Raw genomic sequence first — 11,790 nt, 5'->3', positions numbered from 1 at the left:
TGGAATGAATGTCTTTTGTCCAGTCTTTGTTGGCTCTTATATACTCTATTAAAATTGCATCATCATAGGTGTCAATCTTGTAGAACTATATTAAGTACTAAGTACATGTACTGAACTAGAGAACTGTTAATCACCATGCTAAATTAGATCATTATTGTATTATCAATTCCACTGAGTTAACACTTTGTTGTAAGAATTTCTCCAGAATTCTGGCTCTCTATAGTGAGCATAGTTCCAGATTGCTCTCCAGAATGGCTAGATCTGCTCACAGTTCCACCAACAATGTATCAGTGAACCAGTTTTCCCACACCCCCTTCAACATTTGTTATTGTCTTTTCCTGTTATCTTAGCCAATCTGAGAGGTGTGTAGTGGTATCTCAGAGTGATCTTATTTTGCATTTCTCTAGATAATAGTGATTTATAGTACCTTCTCATATGATTAGAAATGGTTTTAATTTCTTCATATCCTTTGACCATTTAATTATCTTTTCTTAAATAAAGCTTTCTTGGGAGTGGTAGAGGATGAAAAGGAAGGAAAAAAAAAGAATAAAGTAAATAAGGTATGCTGCAGAGAACCAAAGAACAATTTATAATAAAGTAAAGATCAAATTATCATTCATGAATATAATTTCTTCTACTAATACACACACACACGTATGTGTGTGTGTGTGTGTGTATGTTTGTGTATGTTCTTTCTTGATCTGCTAATTTATTGTTATATATTTTGAATCCTCCCTTATGTTCTGTTGGGCTCATGATAATGTTCTCTTTTGTTTTGCTTTATTTTGCTTGTATATATTTTCTGTTTTCCTTTTTTTATTTACTCTGTTTTCTCAAATAAAAAGGAAAAAAAATAAAAGTACAATTGGCCAAAATGCAAAAGGAAATTAAAAAGTTAACTGAAGAAAATAATTAATAGATTTGGACAAATGGAAGTGAATGATTCAATGAAGCACCAATAATCAAACAAAACCAAAAACATGAAAAAATAGAAATAAATGTATAATGTTTCATTATAAAAATAATTGAATTGAAAATAGATCCAGGGGAGATAGATAATCTAAGAATTATTGGATTATTTGAAAACCATGATCAAAAAAAGGAACATGAACTACATCTTTCAAGAAATCACCAAGGAAAACTGCCCTGATATCCCAGAACCAGAGGGTAAAATAGCCCTTGAAAGAATCTATTGATCAATTTCTCAAGGAGATCCTAAAGTAAACATTCCAAGGAATATTATAGCTAAATTCCAAAGGGATCACATTAAGGGGAAAATACAGCAAACAACCATAAAGAAACAATTAAAAGAGTAAAGGAGCCAATATTCGTATTACCAAGGACCTAGAAGTTTCCACATTAGAGAAATGGAAGGCCTGGAATATGATATTCCTGAAGGCAATTGAGCTTGTACTACAACTAATAATCAAACACCCAGAAAAAAAGATGAGTGTTATCTTTCAGGAGAAAAAATGAATTTTCAATGAAATAGGTGATTTTCAATCATTTCTGCTGAAAGAATCAGAGCCGAACAGAAAATCTGATCTTCAAATACAAGACACAAGAGAATCATTAAAAGGTAAACAGGAAAGAAAGAAATTATGATTTTTAAAGGTCAAAATGTTTACATTCCTATATGGGAAGATGGTACTTATAAGTCTTGAGAATTGTATCTTTGATAGGCAGTTACAAGGGACAGAGACTGAGGTTATAAGTTAACTTTAATGCAATCATGTAAAAAAGGGAAATTAAGGGGTAAAAAAAGGTTTGTACTGAGAGAAGACAAAAGGGGTGTTAAGTGTGGGGTACATTAGATCAAATGAAGAGGCACAAAAGACCTTTGACACTAGTTGGAAAGAAAGAAAGCTGATGAGCATTGTTTGAACTTTAATCTCATTGGATTTATCTCAAAGCAGAAATAACACAGCCTTAGATTGGTATAGAAAGTTTTCTCACCCAATAGGGAAGTAGAAGGAGAAAGAGGAAAGGAAAGGAAGAGGATAATAGAAGAAAGGGTAGAAATAAAAAGGGAAGAGGTAAAAAGAAATGGGAGAGTGGTAAAAGGAAAAAGAAAAATCAGAAGGAAGAGGGGATCAGAAGCAAAACACTGATGAGGAGGGAAAAGGTAAAAGGAGAGAAAAAAGTATAAACATGGAAAAATAGGAGGGAGGGAAATACAGAGTTAGTAATTTTAATTATGAATGTGAATGAGACGAACTTTCCCATAGAATAAAAGTGAATAAAAGGTAGAATTCTATAATTGAAATACAATTGAAATAGAGATACATACAGAATAAAGGTAAAAGCCTGGAACCAAATATTTTATTTTTCAGCTGAAGTAAAAGAAAGCAGGAGTAGTGATCTGATCTCAGACCAAGCAAAAGCAAAAATATATATATATAATTTTAAAAAGATAAGATTGGACACTATATCTTGCTAACAGGTACCATATAAAAGGCAGAATTCTATAATTGAAATACAATTGAAGTAGAGAGATACATATAGAATAAAGGTAAAAGCCTGGAACCAAATATTTTATGTTTCAGCTGAAGTAAAAGAAAGCAGGAGTAGTGATCTGATCTCAGACCAAGCAAAAGCAAAAATATATATATAATTTTAAAAAGATAAGATTGGACACTATATCTTGCTAACAGGTACCATAGATAATGAAGAAACAATAATACTAAACATATATGTACCAAATAGTATAGCATCCAAATTCTTAGAGAAGTTAAGTAAGTATTGTAAGTATTGCAAGAAGCAATAGACAGCAAAAGTAGGAATATCAAACTCCCTCTATCAGAACTAGATAAACCTAACCACAAAATAAACAAAAAAGAAGTGAATAGAATTTTAGGAATGTCAGGTATGATAGACCTCTATAGAAAGGAATATATCTTTTTCTCAGTGGTACATGCAACTTACATACAAATTGACCATATATCAGGGCATAAAAGCCTCAAATCAATTGCAGAAAGGCAGGAATATTAAATGAATCCATTTCAGAACATAATGCAATAAAAATTATATGTAATAAAGGGTCATGGGAAAATAGACTTAGTAAAAGAGACAATAGTCAATGACTAAGATAATCTATTGTTTGATAAATTTTTGGGGATAAGAACTCACATTTTGACAAATTTCTGGGAATACTGGAAAATTGTAAGGTTAAAAAATAGCCCTTGACCAACTTAAGTGTTGGTCAAAATAACATCCTATAACAAAATAAGGTCAAAATGAGTTGATAAATGAAACATAAAAGATGATATTCTAAGCAAATTAGTAGAGCTTGGGATAGTCTACCTGTCAGATTTATAGAGAAGGAAGGAATTTATTGCCAAAGAAGAATTTGAGAATGCAATGATACAAATGCAAAATGGATAATTTTGATTATATTAAATCAAAAGTTTTTGCACCAACAAAACCAATGAAAAAAGAAAGGAAGGAAAAAAGAAAAAGAGAAAGGAAGAAAAAGAAGGAAAGCAAGCTCAATACATTAAAGATTCGTCTTCTGCAGATTAGGTTACTTATTATTTTAAAATTATGGATTGGTTTAGGAAAGTAAAAAAAAATTGTTAGACCTGGAGGTAAAATGTTGGAATAGTGATAAAGTTTCTTGGGAGCTTAAGCATAAAAAATGTTTTTTTGTTTTAATCAGAAGCTTGTGCTCTCTCTGGCTTCTGACCAGTGAACTAACAAGGGAAACAAAGGAAGGGAAGGAGACATAGTACCAAGAAGATAGTAAAAACTAAATAAATTCTTGTTGACTGATTGACCAATTGACTGATAGTCTATTGATACATAGTCTACTGATAATCTAAGGTCAATTGTATTAGTGCTATATCTTTGATGAATAACCTTTCCCAATTCTAAATATAGCTTTATTACTAAGTGCAACATATTCCATGATGGTTTCATTTCATTCCAGTCTTAAACATCAGTTACTAGACTTCCTGAATCCTATCTGGATTGGAAGACAATTTTGTTGCTAATATACTTAAATAATATATATACATATATACACACATATTGTTGCTAATCTATTAAATTACATATATATTATATATTATATTATATATATATATATATATATATATATATAATGTACCAAGTGAAGTACCCAAAGTTCATACTTTCATGTACATATTCTTTGTTTATTTTATTACTATTATTTTTGGCTGAGGCAATTGGGATCAAGTGACTTGCCCAGGATCACACAACTAGAAAGTGTTAGGTGTCTGAGGCTAGATTAGAACTCAGGTCTTCCTGACTTCAGGGCTACAATTCTTTGTTTATTAAACTTTGAAATATTCATTTTTATTAGGTTTCTAATAAAAACTTTAAATTATAAAAGTGAGACTGAAATAGACCAGGAATAATAACAACACATAATGAGATTATATGCTTGGAGGAACACTTGGACTAAAAGGTTGAAGTTACTCAAGGCCCAAGCTTAGCTTATTTCAGAAAGACCCATTGGTAGACTATCTACAAGTTGATGAATTTTTCTAGTCATCCCAAATTTCAAAGACATAGTTAGTTAGAGAGTGGCTGATAGAATAAGAATATAGGAAATAACAGGTTATTATTGTGAAATAGTAATATAAATTGAGCCTTGTATAGCACCGTAGTAAGATACAAAAAACAAAACAAAATTTTAAAAAATAACTAAGACATAGTCCTTTTCCTCTGACATTTTATCTCTAATGGACAGGGTTATTATATAAGCTCACAGTTGTTCATTTCTTATGATATTTGTGATATATCACAAAGTAATGAGAAACATTGCAACTGCAGTCCTGAAATCTAAGAGAATATGTAGGAAAGAAATGGCAAGATCTGAGGGATTTAAAAAAGATTTCTCCCTCTTTCTTTCTTTAAACTCAGAATTGCCTCAGGGATGGACCAGGTTTAATTTAACCTCCTCAACTGTTATGTGTGATCACAGCATAAATAATTATTTGGAAGCCAGCCTATTACAACATGTTCCATTCGCCTTGGAAATTGAGTTTTGGAGAAAGAGAACAGTAGGTTCCTCAAGGGATGGGCCATTACTCTCCTTGAAATTATTGAAGAATAGTTTATTATTGGCAAATTTTCAATGAAGGAAAAGCCATTATGGGGGAATGAGAGGTCTTGCTAGGTCAATTTAGTGGGGAATCCAAGTCTCAGATGGGATATAAAAGCAGAGCTGAGAGACAGATAGGAACATTCATAGGAACCCTATCTTGTTTTTTCTTGGCTGCTGAAAGTAAAGAGAGCTATGAGTATGACACGTCTGCTACTGACTATGGGCTTGTCCCTAGTCTGTACCATCCAGGTCCAGGCCACTGGTGCAGTAAAAGACATCAATCTCAAGAAGGTACAAGAGGGTACAAATTGTGGTATAGATTGATATTGGATTGAAGAGGGGACTTAGAAACATGAAACAAATCAAGGCAGTAATAAAATTAGTATTGAAAGGGTTTTGGCTAGCATTTTTAAAACTATGAAACAATTAAAGTCTGACTTGCATATGAGTGCATAGTGTCTGGGTCTATTTGTGTAATTGTGATGTAACTTTCAGAGGCTGAAATGTATTCTTTCTCAATGGAAAGAATGATTTCATAATTTTCTTGTTTTTATTTTCACTTAACCCATCTTCATCCCAATTGTTCCAAGATACTGAATGTTTAGTGTCTTTGATTTTGTTTAGTCATTTGAACTAGCCCTATGTATATGTCTATGTATAAGTGTGTACATGACCATAGCATATTTACAAACTGGGAATAATTTCTAATATTAGCAGGACAGTTTCAAGGTATGGAGATTGACTGTAAGGTATGGTGACATAAATCAGCATAAAGAAATCCATTTTATGGGAGAGGGGAAGAGAAGAGGACGTGAAAGTGGTAATGGATAAGAGAACTCTACTACTAAGAGTTATTGTGTATTATTTGTGTATAATTATAAAACTTCAGGTAATTATCTTAGTTTTACTTGTGTCTGTTAAAAGAATTGAGAATAAATATGTAAAACAGACATCATGGTAGAGAAATAAGGATACTACTATTAAAGATAGTGTTAGAGAATAGATAAAGGATGAAAATCCAGAAGACCTGGGTCCAAATTCTAAGACACTTAATAGCATTATGAATTTAGGGAGTTCACTTAATTTCTGGGATTCCTTTTCTTATCTGCACTTGGTTGGTGTTTGAAAATAATAGCTTAATAAAGATTTTGACTTACAGATGACCAGGAAAGCAGTTTTTTCTCTGTTAGATTGGAGTGTCAGATCTAGAAGGGATATTAAAGATTATGTGGACCAGTCCTCATTTTACAGCTAAAAAACATGAAGTTGAAATTGGGGAATTGGCATGTAATGGATTTAAGACTTGGTTTTATGTCTCCTGGTGCTCAGATGAGTGTTTTTCCCACTTCACAACACTAGCTAGCAGTTTTTAAAAGACAAAGAAATCGAAAACAATGTAGAATAGATAGGATTTTTTTTTTTGCTCCTAGAACCATGGAATAATATATTCATAGATAATGATGATGATGACAGTGATGACCTTTGAAGTGACCTGATGCCATATCCTTGTTTACACCTGCTGCAGTGAATACATTGAACTTGGACTCAAAATCACCCAGGGTCACCAGGCTCAGACACATACCAACTATTAGATCCTGGGCAAGGCACTTTGAGTCTCAGTTTTCTCATTTGTAAAATGTGGATAAGAATGAAATTATATATAATGTTATTATGAATCAGTTTGGTTAAAATATGTAAGATAATGGGGACAATTTTAGACAATATAGAAATGTCACTTATCTTCATCATTATCATTATTTTTGTTATTGTGATTATTGTTATTATGGAAGTTACCTGCTGTGATAGAGAGCTGGTATTCTAGATTGAAATGTGGCCTCTGAAAAATATTCACTTTTCACCCTAATGAAGTCACTGTACCCAAGACAGGCAGGGCAGCCCCAATGCACCCTTGTCTATCTTGAAAGAGAGTTGCTTACATGAATTACCTTCCACCAATACAATTGTTCCTTCTTGACCCAATGAGAGATCTTAGTAGCTCAAAAAAGCCTAAATTAGCTGTACTTCATTAACATTTTTTGACTATCTCTTCTGAGGTATAGATGGGGAGAAATCTCTCTCTGTCACACAAGCATTCCCCAGTCTCTATACACTCATAGGGCAAAGCCACCCATAGGCAGATAGGACTTCATAGTGGGCAGAATCACTTAATGGGAAAATGAGATTCCTGCTGATCCACAATGTCAAGGGGCCTCAGAAACCATACTAGGAAATCTAACCCTGTAAAACCATAGTCACAGTTGCCCCCACAGATCACAAAAGGCAGAGTTCTTTATTACTGTGCCAGTGCTTGTTTCTTTTCTTCAGACTCCTGCCATATTAGGGCAAGACCATGAAAGATCTTCTCCCTCTCCTCCAACTCGCTAATTTACCCTCTCCTTTCTTCTTTGCTCATCATTTCTTCATTTCCTTTTACTAATTTTTATTTCTCCACAGTTTGTTGGAAGGTGGTATCCTTTATTACTGGCCTCCAATGACTTGGAAAGCAACTCTGCAGCTTTTATCCACAGTATCGATGTGAAAGTAAATAGCCTGATATTTTACTTCACCCTCAGGTAAGTCTGGTGAAAGACTGATGACTGGTTTCTGGGTCATAGTTCTGGGCTTCCCTACACAACAACTAGGTCAGGGCTCAGGAGGAAAAACCCCTTACCAAGATTCCCAGAATTGTAATGGGATTAGAATATAAAGAGAATAAACTATACTGGGAGCTGGCCTTGACTAATGACAAAGGTAATTGTGAGGAAGGGGAGATAAATCACCAGAATAAATGATAGCTTTCTGTCCAAGGCACACTTACCAGCAGGGAGCCCTAATGCAGTCCAACTGTGTCTAAGTCAAAGTGGTTTTTTTCCCTCTTTTCTAGGACAAATCGTGAATGTAAGCAAGTGGCAGTATTTGCTAACAAACTGGAAAACAATAAATACAAACTCCGATGTATGTATTAATAATTCTCATTGTCATTTCAGATTTATAAATGTTTTTCATTTATTAAGTTCTAATCTTATTTTAGGATTAAGTGAACAGCCTGATTACTTTGTGACTGAAAATGTGAGGTATTATCATCAAAGGAAATTAAAAAGAGTACTTAGGTACCATTTTATAGTTTACAAAATGTTTTACAAAAATTATTTAGTCCTCAAAACTGTGAGGTAGGTAATATGTATATAATTTTTAGTTTCCTTTTTCAGGAAAGAAGACAGGTTTAGTGAAGGAAGATGATTTGCTTAAGATCACATAGTTTGTAAGTTGAAAAAAGAGTTAGAACATCAACCCTAACCTCATCTTCAAGTCTAGTACCCTTCCAGCTGTATCCAGTGAATGGGCACAATTTATAAATCTAATCTTGAAAAATTAGAGAAACAGGAGACAGAACAGCCTTTTTTTAATAGTTCAAGGAGACACAAACATAACTGTGCACCAGTATAGGAGTGACAGGGAAACTCTACCTTTTCAGGAAGACCTTTCTATGTTTGTTCAGTTTTGGTTGTTAGAATATGTTTCTTTTTTATATATGGCTAAATATATCACCCAGTATCCTTAGTTCTACCCTTTGGAGGCATGCAGAAAAATCTACTCCCTCTTCTTGGAAAAGCCTTGGAAAAAATTCTTTGAATTATAATCTTGAACTTCATTAACCAATTCTTGATTGGCATAAACTTGACTCTTCTCACTAGTTTACCACTCTAATTTGTCAGTGTCATTTTAAAAATGCTTTACTAATAAGATAGCATAATAATTCTGAATGCAAGGCCCTTATTAGGATGTAGGACAATGGTATTATCTCCACATAAGTGAGAGGAATCCAGCCAGACCCTAGTGAAGGAATAATCATTGAATGTAGAATTTCTGCTTATTTTTACTTCCTGTACTAGTGAGGGGATTATGATCTCACTCTATTACAGATCCAGGCAACAATATACTCTATGTGGAAGATGCTGACCCAAATGATTATCTCCTGATTTATACAACTAATAAGATTCATGGAAGGGAAACCAAAGGAGTGGAACTCTACAGTAAGTGACCTCTAGTTTCTCTGGAATTCTGTCTCAGCAGCAAATTCAGGCTTGCTTTCTCTTTAATCTCACCATTCTCATCCTTGCCCTTTATCAACCTTCTCAGTGATGATTTTTGTCTCTCACTTTACTGAGAATACCAAGACCATTCTGTGAGAAATTCTGTATTTTCAATGTCGTTCTGAGATGTAAGGCAAATCCTTATGTAGTCATCATTTTTTATTTACCATTCCCTCCTCTATCCTATCTAACCATTAATAAAATATGTTCCTGTTAATAGAAGAAAAAGAAAGAAGAATAGGTCAAATTGTATCTAGAAGCTTAAGCAAAAAAGCAAAGGAAAACCTGATATTTCTGCTTGGTGTTCTTTGTTAAAGGGAAAATAAATGTCCACTATTTGGCTATACTGGTGCTTAAATAAAATGAGAAACAAATAACATTACTTCTGGAAACATGGAGGTCTTACCATGCATCCTGATTCTGCATACTAAACTCTTCTGGATCTTAACATTAATCTTACCTCTATTCCTTGCAGACCTTTAGCACTCTCATCTTTTTTTCTGACATCATCTTGGGCCTTGACATCTAAGGATATGTTATACTCTAAGGATTTCTGGGGTTTTCTATTCTCTCTGCTATGAACTTCCTTTTTATGTTCTGTTTTTCTAACTAGAATCTAAAGAGTTCCTTGAAAGCAGACTATCTAATTTTCCCCCTATTCATATCTAAAACACTCGGAGGATTGGCTAGAAAACATGAATTTTTAAATTTATGTTTTTATTCATTTATTAATTCATGATTTATAGTAACAGATAATATTCTCCAAATGTAGGCCGACAGAAAGGAGAAACCGTGAATCAAGAAATTAAAAAAAAATTTGAAGAAATGTATAAGTCATATGGAATTAAAAAAGAAAATGTCCTTGACTTGACCAAAACTGGTAAGTCTTTCTAATTTTTGTTTTCCTTTATTTCCAGTTTCCCTATAACAGGGGAGAAAATTCATTATAAAATAACTTTCTACAGGTCAAAATCTCATCTTATTTTTTTTTTCACGTGCTTTGGTGACATACTGAATATCTGTATAGAGTTTAAGTCAGAGAATCATTCGTGTCTTGTTTTTTCTCCACAGATCCATGTGAGCGCTCCTTAGAATAGGAAAGTTGGCAGAAGCATGCAGGTTTGTGACATCTGATTTTAGGGTTATGCTTATCTTTCAATATTCTCTAAAAACTAGAACTGAAAGTGGCAATGATAGTGCTTTTATCAGCTTTAATTCAGTTCTAGTTATTCTGAGAATCCTTTTCTTTTTTTACTTTTTTTTTCTTCGCTTCCATTCATCTGGTTCATTCTGCTCTTGGATACTCTTTCCCTTCTCCCTCCCTTCAATCTTCTATCAGATGCTAAGAGGCAGCTGCCTTGGGAGGGAATACCAGCATCTCGGTGTGGGTATTTCTGTTTGTTTGATTTTCCATCTCAAAACTTGAATAAAATATAATTTGAAGGGTAAAGAGTTTTATTTTTCTGTTTTTAGACGTTATCTTTAAATTTCTCCCCCCTACAATTTATATTATTATTGTTATTATCATTATTATTATCCAGGAGAGCTAGGTTAGTCATCTATCCCAAATTCTTCCTTACTGAAAGGATTCTTATCCATATTGGATGGGAGATTGAACAATCTGAAAGTCACCTTCTAAAGTTCCTTCTAATTTTAAAGCTCAGATTTTACATTTTTCTTTGTTCTTTTCCTCTTTAGGTCAGACATCTGAAGACTTTTCAACATTCTTCATAAAGCATTATTTTAGGGCTCCTCACAAATAAGTAATCATATTCTTCTTAAAGCACTTCTTTTAATCAACATTCCCTTTAAGGGGATTACCAGAACTAAAAATGTTACCCAAATGTAGTATAAGCAGAGAAGAACCAAATGAAATGACTAACACCAATGATTTATGTAACTTAACTCCATTAGTATAAACAAAATTGTGTATGTATGTATTTATGTATTCATATATATATGTATACACTTACACTCACAAATACAGCACACAAACACACACACATATATGCATGCAAGTTACATTACACTATTGGCTTACATAATTTGTGATCAACCAAGATCTAGAATGGAATTTGAAATTCCACATATTGTATTCCCCTTTCCCATATATGTTTCCACTATGTTCAATCTTCCTTAAACTCATGTAATTCCTTAAATCTTAATGTAAAGAATAAAAAATATATAATGCAAGATTTCAAATTTGTATCCGTACAAATTCTTTCTTGACATCTTTTATTTTAAAATCACTTGCATATAAGCACATAATTCAGTTTTATTGTTTTGTTGTTGTGTACATTCTTTTGTTAGTTTTGCTTATTTCACACTGCAAGAGTTCAGATGTCTTCCAAAGCTTCTTTGTAGTCACCATATTCATCATTTCTTATATAATATTACATCACTTTCATATACTATAGTTCGTTTACCATTTCCAAATCAATATCCATCTATTTAGTTTCTAATTCTCTGCTCCTATGAAAAGTATTACTATAAATATTTTGAAACATATGAGATTTTTCTTTTAATCATGACCTCTTTTTGGTATATGCCTCATAATGAGATCTCTAGGATACAGAGTATGAATATCTTAGTCATCTTCTTAGTTTAATTTCAAATGATTTTGCA

At 32.9% G+C, this 11,790-nt stretch overlaps 1 protein-coding gene across 1 annotated transcript; it reads left to right on the top strand.

The window, feature by feature from the left end:
* Positions 1-5,226: 5,226 nt before the first annotated feature.
* On the top strand, positions 5,227-11,198 carry LOC141553657 (major urinary protein 4-like). The gene is made up of 7 exons (XM_074285195.1): positions 5,227-5,362; positions 7,526-7,644; positions 7,956-8,026; positions 8,995-9,105; positions 9,938-10,045; positions 10,237-10,284; positions 10,864-11,198. The coding sequence occupies exons 1-6, from the start codon at positions 5,264-5,266 to the stop codon at positions 10,260-10,262; spliced, it is 534 nt and encodes a 177-aa protein (XP_074141296.1). The 5' UTR covers positions 5,227-5,263; the 3' UTR covers positions 10,263-10,284; positions 10,864-11,198.
* Positions 11,199-11,790: the final 592 nt, after the last annotated feature.

Source organism: Sminthopsis crassicaudata, chromosome 2 (genome assembly GCF_048593235.1).
Source record: "Sminthopsis crassicaudata isolate SCR6 chromosome 2, ASM4859323v1, whole genome shotgun sequence".
Lineage (NCBI taxonomy): Eukaryota > Metazoa > Chordata > Mammalia > Dasyuromorphia > Dasyuridae > Sminthopsis > Sminthopsis crassicaudata.
This window is presented reverse-complemented; position numbering and strand designations above follow the sequence as displayed.

Coding starts and splice junctions, on each gene's coding strand:
- LOC141553657 (XM_074285195.1), top strand. CDS start 5,264: ATGAGTATGACACGTCTGCTACTGACTATGGGCTTGTCCCTAGTCTGT. Junction 8,027..8,994: donor CAATAAATACAAACTCCGAT/GTATGTATTAAT, acceptor ACTCTATTACAG/ATCCAGGCAACAATATACTC. Junction 9,106..9,937: donor CAAAGGAGTGGAACTCTACA/GTAAGTGACCTC, acceptor CTCCAAATGTAG/GCCGACAGAAAGGAGAAACC.